At 45.3% G+C, this 24,176-nt stretch overlaps 1 protein-coding gene across 6 annotated transcripts in view; it reads right to left on the bottom strand.

The window, feature by feature from the left end:
- The window catches only part of LOC149306073 (docking protein 4), a 30,899-nt gene extending 10,238 nt beyond the window's left edge, over nt 1-20,661 (bottom strand). For 2 of the 6 annotated variants that reach the window (XM_089540172.1, XM_089540177.1), the window contains exons 1-2: nt 12,377-12,745; nt 201-308 (exon numbers count right to left, since the gene is read on the bottom strand). In XM_089540172.1, the coding sequence (XP_089396298.1) occupies nt 201-308; nt 12,377-12,442 (174 nt within the window). In that variant the 5' untranslated portion in view covers nt 12,443-12,745. Of the gene's footprint in view, nt 1-200; nt 309-12,376; nt 12,746-13,314; nt 13,362-18,605; nt 18,620-20,549 lie in introns of those variants that run through there. The other 4 variants (XM_089540174.1, XM_089540173.1, XM_089540175.1 and 1 more) reach the window with 4 other exon arrangements.
- Between the last annotated feature and the right edge of the window lie 3,515 nt (nt 20,662-24,176).

The following is a 24,176-nucleotide window of genomic DNA, read 5'->3' as shown; positions in this document are numbered from 1 at the left end:
TTTGGGGGTTCTGGAAAAGCTCCCCACAACACACACTGTCCACTATATCTAGCATCTTGGAAGAAGTGAACTTTTTTTGGGGGGAGTGCAATGTCCAGAATCCCCAATGCATTCTGAGTGTTGTAGTCTTAACAAAACAAAATCTCTTACTTCTTCCAAGCTCTGATCCATCATTGTTGCAACAGGGAAGGGATTCTCACCTTTGGGCAACCCCGTAAACACACCGACTTCTCATCCGGGTACTTTTCCAGCCGCTGGGGTCCTTTGCTGGATGATTTCCGGAATACCAGCCAACAACGTCGGTAGATCTGACCGCAGAGGGGAAGCAAGAAAGAGATGGTTGATTTTAGCTACAACATTCTGAAAATGCTAAGAGGCTTCTAGACTCCTCTGGAGACTGTCAACCCAACCTAGAAGAGATAATAAATTTATTATCACCTGGCAGAGATAATAATCTCCGCATAAAATGAGACCGGATGACTTGGGTACCTCTGATCTTGCTGCCTCATCCTTTTCTGGTCTGCATATAAATCAGCGGTTGATAGGGCTTCATGATTGCTTTTCTTACAGTAGTGGGGGGAAATATGTGGCCTTCCAGATTCTGCTGGATTGCAACTCCCAAGAGCCCTAGCCATCATAGCCACAGGTGAGGAATGCTGGGAGTTGCAGTCCATCCGTGTTATGCTGAACATTTTGGGTAGAATTCTGCTGGTGACACACACAATTGTAAAATGCACTGTGCATGCAAATTTAAACTTGTAGAAAATGTTCAATGATTTTATATGAGGAACCAGCTGTGTGTTAGTGCGCTGAAATACACATAGCATACAAATTCTGCACTATCTCTGTGCAATGTACACTGCATTTTAACAATGGGCTGTCAGCCATACTCATTGATCACACAGAATGGGTCTGAGAACAAAATCAAGCTTGAGCTGATCCTGGAAGCAAAAAGTACTAAGCTGGGGATATCATATTTTGGACGTACAGTGTAAAGACTGGAAACTTTTCATTAGAAAAATGGTTAAGCAGAGGCAGGATGTCCATCTGTCGGGAGTGCTTGGATTGTGTCTTCCTGAATGGCAGAATGGGGTTGGATTGGATGCCCCTTGGGGATGCCATCCAACTTCTATACATGACGAATGCAAATTAATTAATCTGGGACTGAGAAACCATGGGCAAGAATAAAGGGAAATGCCAGCCCCTATACAATGACAAGGAGCTGCTGAAGTCAGCAAAGAGAGCCTTGGCACATAGCTCTGGAGAGCTGCCCCACTGAAAACGCACATGTCAGCAAGGTCACCAAGGCTGGAGTTATACCCAGACAGAGGCTGCAGACTGTCTTCCTGGCATTTCATACACTCCTTTTCTATAAATATATATATGCATGTATAATCATGCTGGCCTTCCAAACATATTTTGTTGTTGTTGTTGTTGTGTGCCTTCAAGTCATTTCCGACTTATGGCAACCCTAAGGTGAACCTATCACGGGGTTTTCTTGGCAGGTTTCTTCAGAGAGGGTTTGCCGTTGACCTCCTCTGAGGCTGAGAGAGTGTGACTTGCCTAAAATCACCCAATGGGTTTACATGGTTGAGCCGTGATTCAAATCAGAATCGTACCTCAACATCCAAACCAAGCAGGTGGACCATATATACAGTCATCCCTCCATATGTGCGGATGTGGAGTCTACGGTCTTGCTCTTCGCGGGAGGGACAAGCTGCTATCTTTAAAATGCTTGCACCTGCACATGTGCACCATGGGTGCACATGCCATTATTCTCTATGAGACTTGCATATGTGCGAGTCACCATTTTCACAGAAGGGTCCTGAATGGATCCGCTGCGAGTTGGGAGGGGCGACTGTACACATAATAAGCTGGCCTACTATATATACACATAAGAGATATATAATGAAAGAGTAAAATAAAATAATCAAAACAAGCCAAAAGCAGAAAACAAGCAACCATTAAAATCAGCTTTAACCACTGAGAAGTTCCTGGCCATGGTGGGGATCTGGAAAAAGGACCATAAACTGACCACTGCGCTAAGGCAGGGTGACAAGTTGTCATAACTGCAAAGGAGGACAAGGCACTGTATGGCTTTTAACACCTTGCCTGATGAAGAAACCAGCGGAGCTCCGAAAGCTTGCAACAGGTATTTTGTGCATTATGGTTAGTCCCACAAAGATATCACTATTTGGTGGATTTTGGATGTTATTGGATTAGCTATATGGTCAACACAGCTACCTTTGGATGTTTGTTTCTGATGTTTGTTTCTGGATTTCAATATAACCCATCATGTTGTTTAGGTGGGACAGGCTCTGTATGATTGGTCCTCAAAAGAGAAAGGTCGTTGCTTATCTGCGGAGGGTGCCAATCTACCCTCTTTGGGAAGGGAATTTCGGAGCTCAGGGGAAGCCATTGAGAAGCCTCCCCTGCAGATCCCAAAACAAAGAAGAATACCTTGCACCCTTCTCAGCGCTCCCCTAATGGTCTCCAGAAAAAGAAAACCGACACTGCGTTTTGCTACAGAAATTTGGCAGCAAAACCTTCAATGCACTCTAGTCAATGGGGAAAGGAGCTAAATGCACTTCAGTCAATAGGCCACTCAACAGCAGAGTCACTATCATAGTCCGTCTCATGGTCAATTTAATTCCTTTTAGTTTCAACGTCAATACCGTTGCTAAATACAGCGAAAGAAAGCCAATTTAAGTGCAGTTAAGTTTCACGTGGATTTATTGCTATGTGCCTCCAAAGTCATTTCCGACTTAAGGCAACCCTAAAGTGAACCTATAATGTGATTTTCTTGGCAAGATTTGTTCAGAGGGGGCTTGTTTTTAACCTTCTTCCAATGCTGAGAGAGTGTGACCTGCCCAATGTCACCCAATGGGTTTCTATAACTGAGCAGGGATTCAAACCCTAGTCATTGTCCAACGCTCAAACCACAACATCACACTGTCTCCCACACGTATATTAATATAAATTTAGCAACTATCCAAAAACAAACGGGGAGATTTTATTTGCGAATGATGTCTGGAAGGAATTTTAATGACTATAATAATATTTAGTGAAGAATGGTTTTTCATTAATAGTTTACTTTATTGCACGGAAGCTGGTTTTTAATTTATTTCACAGTAAAAATAAAACTTTAAAAATAAAACTTTTTTATCAGAAATGCTTGAGACTAGAAGTGGTTTGGATTTTGGATTTCTGTCTCTCCAGACTATTTGCCTAAACTTAATGAGATATCTTGATTCATGTGTTGTTGTTTTTAGCATGACAATGCGAATCATCTCACTCACATATGCCAGGTTTATTATCCACACTATGGAACCGCATTGATCCACATCAGTCTGCATCTATTTGGTTGTTCACATGTGCAAGCATTCAAATAAAAATGGAGTCAATGGCGCAAATGCCTTTTTTTGGTATGCAGTGTTTTATCCCGGGTCTACTTGTGTCTGTTCATATTGGTTATTCACACTGCCAAAAAACCCACACTATACTGAGTGGGTTTTTTGGCAGCCCCCACAACTTAATCGGGTGCGTTTGGGATGCATGTGAACAACGGAGATTTAACCTGGATTCATCCTGGATTACCTTCACAGTGTGAATAACCCTTTCGCTGATTCACATCTTCGTGCTAAAAAAAGAATGATGTCTGAATGACTCCTAAGAGATCTCTAGCAGAGCAGATTTCCTACACAATCCCCTCTCTGCATTTTCAACAGATGCTAGAAAATCAGGCATGGAAAAGGAAAATGCCATGGTTTTGTGCCGCGGCGCACCTGCCCATTGAGGAAAATGCCCACGTGGGGGTGATGAATCCTATTTATCCTCTCCGAATTAGCATTGCAAGGGATTGACTCATTTATGGACTGTAGGCAGGCCCTTCCCGGAGCAGCAGGGGACCCAGCCGCCTGCCTCTTCTGACAGCTCTCCTCCTGCCTTGGTCCCTCTCTTGGGACTCCCTACCTGTCACAATGCCAGCATTAATTACAACGGCGCCACTTAATTACCAGCCAAAGGAGGAGAAGCGGCTGCTGGGCTTCTCAGCAGAGATGGCATCCAATGGCCCCCTCTTCCTTTGGAAGGACTCTGGTCCCTTTGCTGCACACACCTTTTGTATACCTCTTTATACACGCAGCCTGAAGGTAATTTTCTGCACAATATTTTAAATAACTCTGTGCATGAAGCAAAGCTTGTGTACACTGAACCATCAGAAAGCAAAGGTGCCACTCTCTTAGCCACTCATGCGGAGCATTTTGGATTTTGGAGTATTATGGGTTTTGGAATTTGGAATAAGAGAGACTCAACTTGTATATAGGAATTATTACTTTACGAATTTGCCTTTGCTGCATCCACACTGCAGGAATAATCCAGTTTGACACCGCTTTCACTGCCACGGCTCAGTGCTATGGCATTCTGGGAACTGCAGTTTGTCGTAGCACCAGAGCTCTCTGACAAAGAAGGCTAAGCATCCCACAAAACTACAAACCCTATGCAAAGAATTCCACAGTATTTTTTTCAGAGGTAGAGAAATTGTGTTATTTCAAATGAACCGCAAACGGAAATTCCCTGAATTCCACAGCATTGAGCCATGGTTTTATTGATGGTTGTTTTAATAATTGATAATCTAATTGTATTTTATTATTACTGATGGGAGGGGTAGGGTTATGATGTTATTATATGACCTTGTATTGATAAGGTGTTTTATTGGTTTATTTGAATGTAAGCCACTTCAATCGTTTGGAGGAGTGGGATATATATATATATTTATTTATTTTACTTATTATTATTATTAGTGTCAAACCAGATTATTCCTGCAGTGTGGATACAGCCTCTCTCTCTTCCCTCCCGTACAAAGAATTTGCAAAGGGAAAAACCTTTTCCCCATCTTGCCCCCCTTCCTCTCCCTGCTTTCCTTTTCGTCTCAACTTTTTTTTTATAGCATGCCATTAGCATAGATTTATACAGTACAGTTTCAGCCTCTCTTGCAGCTGGAGGGGGGCTAATAAAGGAGCCAGATCTTCCAGCAGTTGCAGCACCAAGCAGCGAAAGAGACGGAGAGAGAAAGAGAAGACCATTGGTCTGACTAGCATAGCGCCAGAGCTTGCAAAAATTAACTCTTTTTGGGATTGCAATTTTTTTCCAGCAGCAGAAAGTGTCTGATTCAGCCCTATCCAAAGATGCTGGAGATATAACAGGAGGCTTTCTGTGTGCAAAGCACCTCTTTCCCCCCTGATCCATATCCTCAGAGCATTCCTTGCCTAAGAAAACCCGATGAAATCCATGGGCTTGTTATAAGTCAACAGGTGATTTGAAGGAACACATATGTTCCTTATAAAAGCTGATAGGAAGCCTAAGAATCTGCCTTATATTGTGGTTCCCAAACTCTGGTCCTCCTGGCGTTTCGGACTTCGACTCCCAGAAGCCTCAGCCAGTTTGGCCGATGGTCAGGAATTCTGGGATCTGAAATCCCAAACATCTGGAGAACCAAAGTTTGGGAACCTCTAAGACTAAGTAATACGTTTTTTCCATTGCCGTATATAAACTATAAGTTGACCTCATGCCTAAGTCAAGGGCAGGTTTGGGGCCCAAAATGATGGATTTTGATATGACCCATGATAAGGCGAGGGTAAAATTTAGGGGCGTGCAACAAAGGATCTAAATGATGAAGTGAAAGAAAATGATGCCAAAGAACCTACTAAATTCTGGCAGGTATAACTATTTGGGCTCAACCTAAAGGCTGGATGGATGGGAGAGTAGAGGTGGGTCAGTGCTTCCAAAACATATTATGCTTTTCCTTTCATCAGGGAATGGTTTCCTTTGTTATATGTAAAGTTCAGTATTTTCATTGATCCATGGATAAGTTGACCCAGGTTTTTGCGGTCATTTTTTTTGACTAAAATTTCTAGACTTAAACATGAGTATATAGAGCCAGTGTGGTGTAGTGGTTTGAGCACTTTGGAGACTAGGGTTCAATTGCAAGCTTGGCGATGGGAACCCACTGGGTAACCCTGGGCAAACCACACTCTCTAAGCCTCAGAGGAAGGCAATGGCAAACCGCTCTAAAGAAACCTTCCAAGAAAATCCCATGATAAGGTCCGCCTTAGGGTTGCCATAAGTCATAAACGACTTGAAGGCACACAACATCAACCAACATATACAGTATCTACAGGACAGATGGACAAGGGGTTATTTTTGCATCTCTCAACCCATCCCTCTGGAATCTCATGGCAGTTAAAGGGGTGTCAAACTACATTATTTCTACAGTGTAAATGCACCCCAAGATGCTGAACGCTATCCACCAAACTAGCATGACACCTGCCATGCCTTCAAAATTTGGAGCAAGGCCTAAAATTGGAACAACAACCACTTGCCCAGGCTGATAGCATGCGCAGACCGACCTACACCAAGCACCACATCATTGCACACAGTCTCCATGGAAGCATCTCCTACAGTTGTATTATTACTACTTTCTAGCACAGCTCACATGGGAAACTTAAAATGTCTGCATCAGCCTTCAGCTAGAAGCTTTCACCCCATCTTGAGGCAATGCACTCCCTCCATTAATTACGCAAACGCATTGCCTGGATCCCACAGCAGAGATTTCCAACTTCTCCTGCCTTCAAAGGGAGCAAGGCTCCAGAGGTTCTGACTCAGCCACAGCCCACAAGGAGTGTGTCGCCTCCAAACATTAAAACCAACACACAGCCATGGAGCAGGGCTGGGAAAACAGTTTGCTTCTGTAGGAGGGAACATGGCACGCGAAATGGCTGCCTGCGCTAAAGTTTCGTGTCGGAAACCAATGCTCTCTGCGCGTCTCAGGCACATAACGGGACCCCTGGGAATGCAAGCTCTCTTTGGCATAGACTGTGGCTTCCTATTAGCACCTGTGTGCTACAAACAAACACACCTGGACTACCTTCTGGGTGCAGGGTGACCAGAGGTCCTCTTTTGCTTGGACTTGTCCTCCATTTCAACCTTTTGTCCAGGAGGAATTCCAAAATGTCTTCCATTTAGAACATGACTGAGGAGAATGAATTTAGCACATTGGAGGAAGCTAGTTCTGAATGTGGCGGCTGTCCATGTGCAGAGTGTGTGTGCTATGGCCACATTCCCTTACAGAAGAACATCATAAGAGTGTCATGATAGCAAAGATGTGAGAGAAGTAAGATGGCTCTGGAGCATTTTTTCTCTCTCTCTGAGATCAAAATGCAAAAAGTTCATGCCTTGCCAGAGGGGAAGTTAAAGTTTAAGACAGCGTTTGCTTTGCTATGGCATCCGGGCATCCAGCCATTGCAATCCTCCTGCTAAGAAGAGGATGAACTGTGAAGATCCAGATTTAATGTGTGAATTCTGCTGGTAATCCCAGCTAGAGTAAGCCCACCAAATGTATGATTGCATGGTGAGCCAATACTGCGGTAAACCCTATTGATTCAATGGGTCTACTCCAGCTGAGACTGCAGATAAGATTCAGGCCTTGAGGTGCATCTGAACGAATCTTGCCAAGAAAGCCCCATGGTGGGGTCTCCTTCTCTGGACGTCTTCAAAAAGGGGCTGGATAGCTACCTCCTGAGGATGATGTAGCTGGAAATCTTGCATCGAGCACAGGGTTGTACTGGACTCAACGGCCCTCGAGGCCCCTTCCAACTCTACATTTCTATGAATAATGAATCAGAATAATGCCAATAAATTGAATGGGGAGAAGCAATAATACATCATGGGGACTGCAGTGGGATCTCCACATTCACTGGGGTTATGGGCACGGGACCCCCATAAAAGTGGAAAAACTGAAAATTAAAAACAATCACTATCTCTAGGAATCACTAGATCCTCCAGTGCAACTCTACGATCAACATCTGCCATATGCTGACCCCAGAATTGTGCTGGAGTACCTACAAATACCTAAAGACGTGTTCTTGCTAAGAATCTGTAGGACCCCCAGAACAACTTCAGGTGGGTGCTGACCACAGAGTTGCACTGGAGGATGCAGAGATTCCTAGAAAGAACATTTTAGTCAAATTTGCTAAAGTCAATGCCACAAATGTGGAGGGCTGACTGTAATGTGCAGGGAAGTGTGTGTGTGTGTCTGTGTGTGTGTGTATCTCCTGTGTATGGGGAGGTTGTCCCAAAGAGGCATGTCCCCTACCAGGCCCTAATAGAAACTCCTGGAACAGCACCAGTCTCAGCAAGCTTCTGTGTTAACAACAAATGCAGCAGATGGACCTGCAAAGCCTTCCAAACTGGGACTCAGTGGCCAGCCTTCCCTCTCCAAAACCATCCCCAAATAACTTGACCCTTGAGAGGCAGACAGCCTACAAAGCCAGCCAGCCAAATCATGTGCCAACTGTCATACGGATCTGGAGGTTTATGTAAATGGATCTGGCTTTCCTTTCTCATAAGTGAGGAAAAAAGCAATATGCTTTGGTTAAGTCAACAGATTTATAGATAATTATTTCTGTTATCTGTAAATAAATGTGACAGGCAAGACTTAACGGCAAGAATGGAACTGAGAATTGTATGTACTAAAATACATAGAATAAGGGAAGTGCACATAATAATGCATGCACCTTTTCCAGCAGGCTCAACTTTTTAAAGTTAATTTTACCCTTTTTGCAAATGGCTATGAATGGGGACCAAAACAAATGTGCAGCCAGGGAAATGAAAAATCCCATAGACTCCCCAAATTTGCAGATTCAACTAATGCTAGCAATGTGAAGCAGAGGAAAAGACGCTGCACTCTGCCATCAACCAATATCAAGGACCTCCACATCTAAATATCTTTGATTTTTTTAGGGCAAAGCCCTGGAGGGAGTAGAGACGGCTGAAGCAGAGCAAGACTCTGAGAAGTCATGCAGAAGTCATGGATTTGTTTGTTTCTTCTTTTTTCCGCATTGGCAATGGAAATCAGGGCCATGCCACTGCTCTCAGGGGGTTCCCTGGAAAGGGAAAATTGGCTCAGATGGAAAACACAGCTCAGATGCCAAGCCTATCCAGCCGCCAGCTCAAGCTGGTAAGCAAACATGAATCCGGGTCATATTCGTTTGTTTAGGTCTCAAGGTGGGCGGCTGGAGCAGGTGCAGGGGCCAGCTTTTGCCCTAAAATGCGATGCATTGCACTTTTTTTTGCCCCAGAACTGCAGCTGGAAGTTACTTCATTGCAACTGTCATCACTGAAGGCTTTCACAAATCGCGCACATGTGTGTGTTATGTGCCTTCTAGTCGTTTCCGACTTATGGTGACCCTAAGGGGAACCTATGATGGGTTTTTCAATGGCATGTTTGCCATTACCATCCTCTGAGGCTGAGAAAGTGTGACTTGCCCAACATCGCCCAGAGAGTTTACGTGGCCGAGCCGGGATTCAAACCCTGGTGTCATAGTCTGCACCTGAGTGCATTTTAGGGTACAAGAACCTCTGAATTTCTTTTAAATGAAAGGGTCTGTGAGGATGGGGAGGGAAGATTAAGGAGAGATGAGGGTCACAAAAAGTGCTCAGGGCCCTTTTTAGACCAGGTTTAGAATCAAGAAGAGGGAATGGACAGCTGTCCAAAATATATTCTGCAAACTAGGGAGCCTCATTAGAGTAGTTTCCCCCCCCCCCAAATTGCCTCACAATGAGCCTTGTCACATCAACATACACATATGTATGTGTATATGCCCAGAAGGCCCAAAGTCTGGCATTTTAATGCCAACATGATGTCCAAGAAGAAGGGCATTATGGTAACTTGCTCCCAAGCTTGGCACTGAGAAACATTTGGCATTTGAACTTCATGGGTGCACCTTGCTGACTAGTAGCCATTGATGGACTTTTCCTCCTCCAAGCACTGACCAATTCTCATTTATTAATGGCATCTGCACTAGTGTCCATTGCCACATCTTGTCATTGCCACATCAGCGGTGGGCAAAGTTTGGGAGCAGCCAGACTGAACCAACAAAATGCAGCCATAACCCCAATGGCAATGAGGATAATGGCAGAAGTGAATAGTAGTACAGCAGCAACAACAGTGGAATCAAACACAAACAATGAGAAATGCTGAAGTTTATCTTCCTTCCAGTTCTGTCTCTTCCACGCTTTGGACTCACTTTTTAAAATGGGTTCACACGTTCTGGTTCTCCATATGAATGGATGCCAGGATTGGTCGGGTATAAGGTGTGTGTGTGTATGTGTGTAAAGAGTATAGTCTTCTACAAATTGCAGTTACAAACGGTTATGGTCCGGAAGCAGCCCTCCTTCCTTTTCAAGATATTTTAGTTTCTTCACTCCCTTCCTTCCTCTGAGCCCAGACATAATTGTCGTAGGGATAATAGTCTCAACAAATCCATCCTCTAGGATAGTCGGCCCCTTGGGGACCATGGGCAACACACTGTGCCCACCCTGATGTAGTCACTGGACTGTAAGCAGAAATATACCCATAAGAATAGACCCATAAATGGACCCTTCTTTCCCAAGGCCTTCAATAGGGAACAAGGACTGTTCATCAAATCATAACCTGAAATGTTAGGCTGTTGATGTAATTAACAGTAGGGAGACCTGAAAGACCTGGGACCAGGACCCAGAAATTATGTTAGAGATCATATATAAAGAGGGGGTTGGGGAGAGATGATATGATTTCAAAGCAGACCAATAGCTCTTCTTATAAGTTTGTGCTGGATCCCAGTAAGATACAGTTAATCAATAATATATATGCACATTGGAGGGATAAACAAATGAAACTTAATAGTTAAATCCTGTCTGTCTGTCATGAACTGCATCTGACCGGAGATGCTTATCAAGTGACTCTGAGTCCCAATATTGGGGGGGGGGGGGAAGCAGGATATAAATAAATATGCTAAATACCATTTTGTGTTTGTTAATCACTCTATCTATCTATCTATCTATCTATCTATCTATCTATCTATCTATCTATCGTGATGAACTGCACCCTACAAGGGATGTTTATTAACTGAAATCTGAATCCCAATTTTTTTGGAAAAGCGAGATATCAATAAATATGGTAAATATACTAAAAACTATTTTCTGTTAATCATGCTATCTATCTATCTATCTATCTATCTATCTATCTATCTATCTATCTGAAGTGATGGACTGTATCCTACCAGGAATTCTTATTAATTGAACTATTTTCTGTTTGTTAATCACTCTTATTACCTATCTATTTATCTCTATTATCTATCTATCTATCTAAGTAGAAAATGTTAATTTCTATTGGACACAACATGCTACAGAGCTCAGTTGCCAGGTAGAAATGAGAAAGAAGAATAATAATGCTTGCTTTTCTCGCTGGAGATGCTCTTCTTGCAAACAAGGACCACTGAGAAACTCAGAGCCAAGACCCACCCTACAAGCCAAGCCCCAAGAGGTATCCAATTCTGGAATCTGTGGCAAGATCCCTCAACAGATCGACAGAGAGATCTTGCTGGGGTCTGGTGGCATCATCTGAGTCGGTCCTGTCCATGTGGGCCGGAGGCGCCCAGCAAAAACGCAACCACAACATGACGTCTCTTCTCTCGACAGAATGAGAGAAAACAAGAGAAATCTTGATTTCCCAAACATTTTCCAGCCACTACGACAAAATCCTAGCCCATTTTTTTTTGCTAAAGACATGGAACAGCAATAGTTAAATCATTAAAAAACCTGTGTGGGAGAGATACCTTTGAAATCCACCCATTAAGAAGAGCCAGACAATTATAACCAAGGCAATGCAATAAAATGCAGCAGAATGCAATAAAATGCAGCCCGCTCCCAATTTTTATCCCAGTGGTGATAAAACAGCAGAGATTACAAAATAAAACCTTACTACACTTGCATAAGCTTTCCAAGCTCAAGTGCTTGGAGTCCCCAGAGGAAGGGTGTGCCACAAAAGCATACAAAATCAGGTTTCCACAAAACATCTTCATAGCCAGGGAGGGTTCATTCTTGCAATACAGATCCATAAAATACACATACATACACAGAGCTTTTCTCCCCAGCACCAAAAACATTTCAAAATCTGCAACCAACGCGCTTCCTGGAAGGAAATCTTCCTGGCTGAACATACAAAGCTGCCTTAGATGTTTCCATCATGAAATCTACATTTACCGTATCGACCACAGCAAATGTTAGGAAATGACCAGCCTCTGGCACCTTCGCCAGTCCCAGATTCACATCATTGGGACAGAACCGAAGGGGAATTAAGGTCTGTTAAAGGAAGCCCAGATGGGGAAAAGGAGAGAAAAGGAGATGGAGAGATGCTCCAGCAAAGAATTCTTCCAGACAAAAGCAAAGACTCAGACTACATTTCTCATCCGCCACACCTGCCCACATCTCCACAAAGATGCAAAACGGATTAAATCCACCTATGAAGAAACATTTGCAATTGTGTCTGCACACTTACCCCCAGCTTTCGGCTCTTCATTTTCACGTATCCCTGTTTGACAATGTCGTTGAAATTCGTAGCCATGGCTCGGCCACAGCGGCGCAGCCAGAATCCGTCTCTGCCGAGCCAAAGAGGCTCTCCGTGGCACCTCTTCTACAGCTTAGCGTTAATCTCTTTCCTCTCCTCCCTCTCTGCTCCTTCTCCATTCACCTGTTTTCAGACTTTCGCCAGCAGGCTGGTCCATTCCCCTCCCTTCTTCCTCAGCATTGTTCCCATCGGAAGCTCGATGCTTCCTCTCCTTTGCTGGAAAATAAAAATGACACAGAGATTAGAGACTGTGACATCTTTCTCTTGCTCCTTTATTTTTGTTGCTCCTCCACCCTTTCCTCCTTCCTTCCCATCCTTTTCCCCCCACCATCACCATCACCACCTCCCTTTCGACTAAACCATTTAGAAGAATAAAAGGTGGATTTTATAGCCGGCAGGCAAGGGAATGGAACAGCCCAGCCTTTAACCCACCAGGCATTTGAGAGCTCAAATTAAGGAAAGGTTTCCGACAGGCCCAACAAGCAAGGGAATATATATATAAATATATATTTTAAAGTGTGATGGATTGCAAAAAAGAACATTTTCCAATTCTGCACCTAGAAATACTTGGGATTTTCTTGCAGACCTTGGAAGGCAAGGACAGGGTTTCGTAAATTATGAACACATCTGAATCTGAGTGCATTTTCTGTACCCAGCCACCAAATGGACACTTCAGAAGAGCACATCTTGCAAACAGTTTTAAATACTTCTCTTCTCATTTCCCGGACCCTCAGTTTTGCAATCATCAAGTTGTCCTGATGTCAAAAACATACATGTTCTTCCCTTCTCATCAGATGGATAGCTCTTGGGTCCTAGAATAGGGGAATGGGGGTCCCCCAAGACTAAGCTAAGAGGGAGAATGAGCCCACCCAAAAAATGATCTGGCAAAATTGGTCCACCAAGACAGTAATGTAATTGGAGCCTCCTCAGACAATATCAATCAGACGTGCATTAAATGATCCAGAAAGAAGAAATATTAACCCAGAGACTATAGCTATGTTAGTCTGAAATATCAGAATATATGTTATGTGAGGGTCCCATGCCAGCCTCTTCTCCTCCCTCATTACTCTGACAGACTTAATTACTAAAGCCGAGGCTTTGGATCCCTAATGAGGAACAGATGAGCACAACCAGCTTGGCACACAGCTGAGGAGTAAGAACAAAGGCCCAAAGCTAGCTTCCAGCAGCCCCTTCCCTCCCTGTTCACCCATTCAGGTTCCTACACCCAGGATGCCAATCCCTTAACTATTTCCTCTTCACATGCAAGAATGAATAATAATCACAGGAATTTTCTCCCTGCTTCAGAGAAAATATGAATATTTCCCCCTGGTTTGCTGCTGTTGTTAAATGCCACCAAACCAATGAGAGACTTTCACTAAGTCACTCTAACATCAACAGCCCTGCTCAAGTCTTGCAATGATGCCTAATGTATTAGTAGTGGACTTTTGTTGGGAATAACGAATGGATGCATAGGAACCAAGTGTTTAAAAAGTGACGGTCAAGTTGGGCAGGTGTAAGATGGGACGTGGAAATAGATAAAAAGATGGTTAAAATGTGGGGGGGGGGGGACAGGGCAAGGAGAATGGGGTGTCCTTTCATCACTCTGGCTTCAGTTTGGGGATAATTCTCACCAACTCCATTCTCTCCAGCTCCATAAAGAGATTTCTGGACTGCAGCATGCAAATACATGCATAGAGACGTTGCATCACCATATTACACTGCATGTGACATTGGTGCTTTCTAAGCAATTGTCTGTATGATCGCATGAGCAGGAAATGAGACTTCTGGAGGGAGCATGCTCAGCAGAAAGGTGGATTCCTCCAAAAGACAACCGTCAGCACCTGTCAGAATTAGTCCTCGGTGCATCCATCAACCCATCCATTATGAACTCTCTCTCAGCTCTTTCCACTCTTGTCTCCAAATGCAAGCTGTTTGGGACGGTTGGTAAATAAAGTAAGCACTGAGACTACATCTGTAAAGAAATAATCCAATTTGACACCGCTTTAACTGCCATGGCACAATGCTATGGAAGTCAGGGAATTGCAGTTTGTTATGGCATCAATGTTGAGCTGATAAGGTTTTTTGGGTCAGTCTCTAGACTTGTATACAGTAATGCTAGGAATTGTCCCTCAGTCTCAGCTTCTGCTTTTGAAGCCTGGAATGATCCTGAACTGGAAACCCAACATGGACTTGAGGCCACTGCTGGCTCCTAATGCAAATAAACTGGTATCAGTCCAGACCGAGGCAGGAAAACCAGAGACAGGGCTAAAAGGCCCAGCTGCCATTGTTCTGCTTCAGAGGAGAAGGGAAAACTGGAAAGCATCTTTTGCAAGAGCAGTAGGCAGCCTTCCAAAACAGCAGTGTCTCCTGCTCTGAGGCCAAGGCCCCACACAGCGTTTGGGAAACTAAGGACGCTTGTGGTTGGAAACTTGCCCTTGCAAGACAAAAAAAGAAAAAGGGGATTTTTCTGTGCCAGATGGAATGCTCTTGAAGGAGAGCCAAATTGTCAGGCCCAGAAATGAAAGCTCTGTCCAAGAGATGGAGGAGGAGAAGAAAAGGGAAGAGCATGGAATGGAGATTTATTCCAGGACAGGGCTACTCAGGGCTTGTCCTTGTTGTCGTGTGCCTTTGAGTCATTTCTGATTTATGACAACCCTAAGGTGAACCTAGCATTGGGTTTTCTTGGCCGAGCGGGGAACTGAACCTTGGTCTCCAGAGTAACAGTCCAACGTGCAAACCAGTACGCCATGCTTACTCGGTTGCGCTCAAAATGTATGTGAATCCCAGATTGTACCGGGATTATTTTCATCATCTGAATAACCCTGCGGTGGAATATTTGGCTCAGCTTCCACTTGTTCCCTTGTGTCTCTTGCGGAGGTCAAGTTCTGACCCCTTGAGGTCCCAAGGTCATCACTGTCAATCCCAAAGTCCCCGACCAAGGGTCCTGTTTCATTGGAGAAACCCACCACCTCTCCATTTCACCGGATGACCTTGACTCCATGTATTTTGAAAATAAATCCCCCCTTAGCACCATCACCCCCATTGCCCTTTCACCCTCCGCATGCTGCTCTCACATCCTCTGCAAACCAAAGGCTCTTTTAAAGAGTCGGAGAGCTATCCCACACCCAGCCTGAAAGCAAACACCTCTCCGCCTCTGCTCCCGTCCCTGTGATTTTTGATGCCGCCTCCATCAACACACCAAAGGCGTCCGCCCAGCTGGAGCCGTTCTCCACACAATGAGTTGCCGAGCCTTTGCTTTAAATAATTCATGCAGAGATAATAGTACAAAAACCAACAGATTCACTCCAAAGTCAAATACCGGTCTCTGTGCTTGCAGACTCCAGGGCTAAATACACACAAACACACTTTTTTGCATGCATGCATCTAGGGACGCCTGACCTGTGGTGACTTCAGGACCAGAACTGTAGACTTTTAGGCTTTATCTGCATCCTCATAAGGGATTAGGGCTATACAGGAATACAGTTCATGCCCTGGTTTTGTGCATCGCTATGACATCTTATCAATGGGGACAGTGAAATTTACTGGGAACATCTACAGTGCACAAACCTTTGCAAAATTAACAGGAGCTTTTTGAGGATGGGTCCGACTTCTGTGGGTCCCTTCCCCCCTAGACTAGACTATCACTTTCACATAATGCTCAATAGTGTAAGAAAAGAAGTGGAGACCTGCACTGTGACAGGACCTATGGCAACATCCTCAAACAAAGTGCAAAAACTGCAGGTTTAGAACAGAAAACATTATTTTAGCAGACTCCAGTCCTGCCAGGAGCAGATCTTTTGTACAGCCAATGGATCCTGCTTACTCATGAGAGATGGCTTTCAACAGAAATATTATTTATACCCCTCTCCTTCAGCAACAGCTGAAGTTTCTGACTTTTGGCAACCCTAAGTCTAACCTGTCATAGGATTTCTTGGCACAGTTTGTCCAGAGGGAGCTTGCCTTTGCCTTCCTCTGAAGCTGAAAGAGTGTGACTTGCCCAAGGTGACTTGCCTGAGACTGAGCAAGGATTCGACACCTGGTCTTCAGAGTCCTCTAACTACCAAAAGGATCTGGTGTGTATGTGTGTGTCTACACATTCTTGCTGATCAAGACCTCCTGCAAAGATGCCTTGCAGAATGAACAAATAACCCTGTAAATCAAAGCAAAGAAGGATGAGGCCATCTTATCTCCCAACAGCTCTGCTATCTCTCCTGGAGGAAAAGGGAGGCCTTAGATATTTCTCCTCCTCCATCCTGCAATGATCTATCAGTGTCACCTTCTTCTTTCTGACCATAAAACCCATCCAACTGTGGTCTGTCTTCTTAACCTGGCTTTGTCTAACTTTATTCGGGGATCTGTACAAATCCCAAATTCCCTTCCAGCCCCTTCCTGTCTCTGAGTTGCAATCCAACCCTGCTGTGCCAATGGGATCTTATCAGTGTTTTTTTCCCCATAAAGTTCAGAAAGGGGCCGCAAGCCTGAAGAAGTGGCACCTGGCTCCATCTCTCCCAAAGGATTCATTCGCCAGGCTCCCAAATTGGAAAGGAATTTAAAACCGCTGTCTTTGTATGGCTTGCATGGAAACAAGGGTCTTCACACACACACACACACACACACACACACACACACACACTTTCTTTCCTCTGCCTGTCTCTTATACACACCACACACCCCTACCTCTTTTCTAAGCATTAACAGTACACAATTTGTGTCTCGTAATCCTTCCAGAGTCAACCCCCTTCTTATCAATGGATCAGATGTTATCAATCGGCCTCCTTTTATTTGCAGACTCAAACACTCGCAGGCTCCAAGGAAGCCACACAGTCTTTATCTTCATATCTGCCTGTAAAAATAGTTGCTGTTACTTTGCATTATTTCTCTTTTTAATTACAACAGGGATATAACATTATAATACAAGTTTTGGCTAACTTTGTCTTCCAGAAGAAAAAGGGGGAAACTCAAGGCTGGAAAAATATATCTTAAAGAGCCAATGGTTTTGATACTGACACTAAAGAACTATGGCAAGTTGAAGGCTTTCATGGCTGGCATCCATAGTTTTTTGTGGGTTTTCTGGGTTAGGTGTCCATGTTCTAGAACAGTTTATTCCTGATGTTTTGGCAGCATCTATGGCTGGCATCTTCTCTGAATAAACTCTTCTAGAACATGGCCACATAGCCTGAGAAACGCACAAAAAACGGTGGATGCCGGCCATGAAAGCCTTCGACTTCACATTGGAAATCTGTATACTTTTAAAGTATTTTCTAGCCGTGGATGCTTGAAAATCCATGGATAAGGAGGACTGACTGCACATACTGTAATTAAAAGAGAAATGATGAAAAGTAACAGCAACTACTTAAAAAAGAAAGGCCAGTCCTTCCAGGCAGATGTGAAGATGAACACTGGGGCTCCCTTGAGACCCAGGAATATCTGAGTGTGCAAATAAGAGGAGGACCAATTGATAAAATCTGACAGGTCCCAGCTAATCTATCTCTTCCTCCCTTTCACCATTTTGCATGCTCTCTTTGGCACAACTGAGCCCTGGCTTCTCACATGCACATGCAAGGAGCTTTGCACTCCTGGCAAACCTGCAAATACGCCTACTGAAGAAAGAATGGCGCTGACGCTTCCCCTCTCCCCACCCCAACCCTAAAGCAGTTGTTTTCTGCATCTCTCTCTGTGTTATTAACCACTCTGGCTCCAGAGGTATTATTGCAACCTATACATAGCAATATAGTTGGGTTTTTTCCCCTCCCCAAGACAACCAGCCGTAATTAACTCCTGGCTGGGTAAACACAACTGGCACCAGGCACTGACCACCAGCCCTGGGGAGTTATTCTGCAGAAGGGTGGGCCAGGTTCAGGGACTGGGAGGGAAGCAGAGGCATCTGAAATGGATAGTAAGGGATACACAGCAAGTGGGGGCTTAGTGTGTGGGGAGAGGCAAAGGCACCCCTGACAGGAGCCAAAGCAACCTAGGCAAACAAACTAAAGCTTCCCTGTTGACTCACCAAGTCCTGCATCTCATAGTTTGTAATGGCATGATTCTGTTTAGCCTGCTGCCCTTACCAAGCCTCTGAGCAACTTGCTAGCTAGCTTTGCACCAGATGTTGTTCTTGTTAACAGTGGCATCACTTTGGTGGCATGAGAGATGCGAAACGTACCAGGTGACACCCTCAAAGGCGGTGAAACCGCTGCTCCTCAAACGCCTACCTTTGGGAAGAAACAGGCTGTGGTGTTTATTTATTTATTTTTTTATTTATTTACAGTGCGCCCTTGCCTTACGTGGGGATCCATTCCAGACCCACCGCATAAGGCAAATCCTGTGTATGATGAAGCCCCATTCATTTTAATGGGATGCGTCCCTATGGCGTGCAGCACGGCGCATGTCATGGGTGCATGCCCCATTCACCATATCAGGGCTTGCCATCTGCGTAACCCTAAATCTGCGTATGGTGAGCTCACGTATGGCACAGTCATGCTGTATTTATTTACACTTGTCCCTCCATATTCGCTAGGGTTAGGGGCACAAGACCCCCATGAATATAGAAAAAACACAAATAACGAAAACACTGTGTTTTTACCTGAGAGGACACCTCTCTAGGAGTCTCTAGTTCCTCCAGTGCAACTCTGTGGTCAACATCTGCCAGACATTGACCAAAGAATTGTGATGGAGGAGCTACAAAGGCCTAGTGGAGTGCTCTCTCTAGGTCCTTCAGTGCAACCTTTGGTTAAAGTTGACCATAGAGTTTCACTGGAGGACCTAGAGATTCCTAATATTAATCAAATCTGTGAATAATCAAATCCACAAATATCAAAGTCGCAAATATGGAGGGATGAGTGTATCTATGGCGTGTGTGTGTGTGTGTATATGAATTCCAATCAACAAATCTTGATTTTGCCATTTGATATAAGGGACACCATTTCACTACTCCATTGTATTTAATGGGAATTGAGCATCCATGGGTTTTGGTATCCATGGAGGGTCCTGGAACCAAACCCCAGCGGATAACAAGGGCCCACTGTACTCCAACCTCAATCTTATCATCTTGGCTTCCAGGGAGATTTTGGCTTGTCCTGTTCAAGGACCCCTTTCTTTGCCTTTATGACTTATGGCAGTGATGGTGAACCTTTTAGAGGCCGAGTGCCCAAACTGCAACTCAAAACCCACTTATTTATTGCAAAGTGCCATGTCCCTCTGGCTTTCCAGTAACAAACTCTGTGCTGGGACGATGGCACATGTGCCCACAGAGAGGGCTCTGAGTGCCACCTCTGGCACGCGTGCCATAGGTTCGCCATCACTGACTTATGGCAACTGACAGGTGAACCTATCATGGGGTCTTCTTGGCAAGGTTTGTTCACTAGGGAGGTGTAGGTCGTGTTGGGTGACACTATCTGCTAAAATGCCTTTGGAAAGCATACACTTCCAGCGCTAGGATTCCACTTTAATTTCCTGGGCAACATCCCCATGGGATGCTGGCAGCTGCAGCATGGTCCTGGTGTGCCTTCAAGTCATCCCCGACTTATCAAGGCAATTTCCTCCCTCCCATGGGCCCCAGGGTTCTTCTTGGCCAGCTTTACTCCAGAGGAGGGTTTACCCTGGCCCTCCTCTGAGGCTGAGAGAGTGTGCCTGGCCCAGGGTCCCCCAATGGGTCCTATAGCAGAGCCAGGACTGGAACCTTAATCTCCAGAAGCTAGGGCTGAAACCTCTCAGCCGGGATGAAGGAGACCCCCAGGGACCCCCTTCTGCCCTTCTTCCCTCCCTCAGGTGAGGCTTACCTGGGCACTTCCTGGGAGGGAAGGAAGGAAGGAAGGAAGGAAGGAAGGAAGGAAGGAGAGGAGGGAAGAAGGGAAGGAAGGAAGGAAGGAAGGAAGGAAGGAAGGAAGGAAGGAAGGAAGGGAAAGAGAGAAGGGAAGGAGAGGAGGGAAGAAGGGAAGGAAGGAAGGAAGGAAGGAAGGAAGGAAGGAAGGGAAGGAGAGGAGGGAAGGAGAGGAGGGAAGGAAGGGAAAGAGAGAAGGGAGGGAGGAAAAGAGAGAAGGGAAGAAGGGAAGGAAGGAAAAGAGAGAAGGAAGGGAGGGAGGGAAGAAGGGAGGCAGGGCGTCCTCACCTGAGCTCACCTGAGAGGCCAATGGAGGCGGAGGGCTTCTCCTTCTCCTTCTGCTGGGTCTTTCTCTCTTGTGTCCTCCTGTGTCTGGGAAGGCAGGAGGGAAGCCCCAGGATCCAGGATGGCTCCAGCAGCAGCAGCCAGGAAGGAGGAGGAGGAGGAGGAGGAGGAGCGAGGCCAGGGAGGCGCCTTGGCCTGGGCTCCTCTCCGGAGGAATGGTCCCAGGACTGGAGCAGCAGCGCCTCCGAACCAAGGCCGACCCTGAGCCCTCCCTCTCTCCCTCCCTCTCTCCTGGCCAGAGAGAAGGAGGAGGAGGAAGAGGGAAGAAGGGAGGGAGGGAGAAAGAAGGAAAGAGAGCAGGAAGAAAGAAGGGAGGGAGGGAGAGAGAGAGAGAGAGAGGAGGGGGAGGAAGGAAGAACAAAGGAAGGGAGAGAAAGAGAAAGGCAGAGGAGGACAAGAGGGGGGTGTCTCCCCCAAGACCCCTTTCCCCTTTCTCTTTGCTGACAAACAGGCCAGAAGGATTAGTTACTCCAGGGTAAGAAAGCGTGGCAGATGATACACACACAAATTGTGTGGAACCAGGACTGGAGACATGAGTCATTGGGAGAAAAGTTGTCTTTTCCCCTCAAGGAAGCCAACCCTGAGAGGAGAGGAGCAGATAAAATCGTCTGGGAAACAGGGGAGGCGCCTCTCTCTCAAAAGTGCATTGGGGCCTGTAGAGACTCCAAGGGAGAGGAGAAATACACACACACACTTACAGTATGATTGTGTGTGTATGAGACCCAATGTGACCATGTAGTTTGAGGGTTAAAACTATTCCTCTGGTGACCAGGGTTCGAATCCACCACATTCAGCCATGGAAACCCTTTGCCAAGTCACATTCTCTCAATCTCAAGAGGAAGGCAATGGAAACCCTTCTCTGACAAAACCTGCTAAGAAAACCTCAGCATAGTTTCGTCTTAAGAGTTGCTATAAGTTGGACACAACTTGAAGGCACACAACAATAGCAACAACAAAGATATACACTTATCACTCCATATTCACTGGGGTTAGGGGCACAAGACCCCCACCGAAAATGTGGAAAAACCACAAATAACACAAAAACACCATGTTTTGACCTGAGAGGACACCTTTCTAGGAAACTCTAGGTCCTCCAATGCAACTCTATGGTCAATGTCCAACAGACACTGACCATAGAGTTGCACTGGAGGAGCTACAAAGGCCTAGTAGAGTGGTCTCTCTAGGAAACTCTAGGTCCTCCAATGCAACTCTGTGGTCAACGTCCGACAGACACTCACCATAAAACTGCGCCGGAGGAGCTACAAAGGCCTAGTAGAGTGGTCTCTCTAGGAAGCTCTAGGTCCTCCAGGGCAACTCTGTGGTCAACGTCCGACAGACACTGACCATAGAACTGCGCCGGAGGAGCTACAAAGGCCTAGTACAGTGTCCTCTCTAGGAATCTCTAGGTCCTCCAGGGCAACTCTGGCCAACATCCAACAGACACTGACTATAGAACTGCGCTGGAGGAGCTACAAAGGCCTAGCAGAGTGTCCTCTCTAGGAATAATCTCTAGGACACTAACCAGGGTGACCCTGCCGAGCTTCCAAGATTAAATAGGATCTGGTGCTTTTAGGCTATTTAGGCAGGCTTTAGAGAAGGTAAGGCACAGAGTCAAGGGCAGGAGCAGCAAGCATGGCTCTGTTTTAAGTCTGACTGACCCACATCCCAACTCATCTGGGAGAGGAAATATCCAACTCCTGCAGACTCTGGCTTGAAGCTGGCTGTCACTTTAACGCAGACGGATGGAGCTGCAGGAGGAAAAGAAGCAGACCCTGGGCAGGAAGAATGACAGGCGGACTGTGCTCAGCATTCCTCGGCTTAACCCCCAGGTTGCCACTGCCGCGTTGCCTCTCAAGCTGCAAGAAAGCCATGCCTTCCATGGGATAAAACATGCCCAAACATGCCATGGCGTGTTTAACCTCAACACCACTGAAAGTTTCCCTGATGCAAAAGCATGCAGGCTTCTTGAGAAATCCAGTGTTCTCTGTTTAACAAAGGGGCCTGTGGCCTTGCAAAGGATGGAGACGTATTGGGTTGCAAAGGAAGTACAGTCAGCCCTCTCCATTTGCAGCTTTGGCTTTTGCAGATTTGATTATTTGTGGTTCTGATTAATATGTTATCGCTAGGAAATCCTCCAATGCAATTCTGCTGGGAAATGACCATAGAGTTGTGTTGGAGAACCTAGAAGATCCTAGAGAAAACGCTTCTCTAGGTCCTCCAGAATGATTCTGTGACCAACTTCTGGCCGATGTTGAGCATAGAGTTGCACAGGAGGACCTGCAGGTTTCTAGAGAGGTGTTCTCTTAGGTAAAAAAAAGAACAGTCTTGTTTTGTTTGCAGTTTTTCCGCATTCACAGCCATTTGTATATTTCAGGGAACGGTATTTTAAAAGTAGGATCATAGAATCATAGAGTTGGAAGAGACCCTAAAGGGTAGCCCTTTTCTTCCATCCAGGAAGACACTGTAGGCTATATTCCAGAGAAAGGGGCTGGCAAAACAACCTCTGAGGATTCATTGCCTTAAAAAACCCTATAAAATTCATAGGGTCATCATCGACAGGCGACTTGAAAACACCCACATTTATCTCAGTTTGTGATTTTAAAAACTTCCTTTTAAAAAGTCAAGTCTGATCGAACGCTGGTTGGTCTCTTGGCCGCTGCTTCCCAGCCGTCCCAATTATTCCTCAATTGTCGCTGTATCTTCACAGGAAGCTATCAATGAACCTACGCTTTACATCATTTATATTGCTTTCTAGACTGGGATCAGGAATGAAAGGTTGCCCTCTTGTCTAGCCTCACTGGATTTGAATGGCTGGGAACTAGCTCCTGTTTGCACAGCCCCACAAAACAAACAAAACATAACTTTCTGAAACAGCCTTCCATCTTACTTCGCTCAACCCAGGCCTCCCACAATGTGTTGGATTGCAACTCCCATCGTCGTTGGACCGCAGTTCCTAGTATTCTTCACTATTGGCAATGCTGACCTGAGTTGTGGAGAGTTGCAGTTCAGCAACATCTGGAGGGCCACACAATCCCCATCCCTGCAAATGTGTTGCTTTCATCGTCTTGAGATGATGATCGCTCACCTCTGCAAACATGGATGTTGCATCCCTGTAAATAACAGGGACAGAATGAACCTCAAAGGGTGGGGAAATAATGGCTTGCAAATGATGGGAAGAACTTTTTTATCCTTTTATTGCCTTTGTTTCCTAGATATTTCACTCCCCTTTTGACGGGAAGGGATGCCTGAACTTTCTGTCGGCTTAGATTTCCTCTCTGCAACATCTCAAGCAAGCAAGATACCAACCTGGGACTCTTAACCTTTCTACCTCTGCGAGATTGTTTTTGCTGTCTTTGCCTGACAAAGAAGCCAATGAGCCTTGAAAGCTAGCACAGAAAACTTGGTTTCTTTGGATAAACCTTAAAAAGGTGACCTTATCATGCATTCTTTGGATGTTGAACGTTGGATGTTTGAACTGAAAAGCTAAGGACACGTTATGATGCAAGCTTGCTTGCTGTCCATTTGTGCATGATGTGTCCTTAGTTTTTCTGTTCAAGCAAAACAGGAATC

Source organism: Sceloporus occidentalis, unplaced genomic scaffold, assembly GCF_023333645.1.
Source record: "Sceloporus occidentalis isolate IW3139 unplaced genomic scaffold, rSceOcc1.0.p SCAF_10, whole genome shotgun sequence".
NCBI lineage: Eukaryota > Metazoa > Chordata > Lepidosauria > Squamata > Phrynosomatidae > Sceloporus > Sceloporus occidentalis.
The sequence above is the reverse complement of the archived record's forward strand: the minus strand, read 5'-3'. Positions and strand labels throughout refer to the sequence as shown.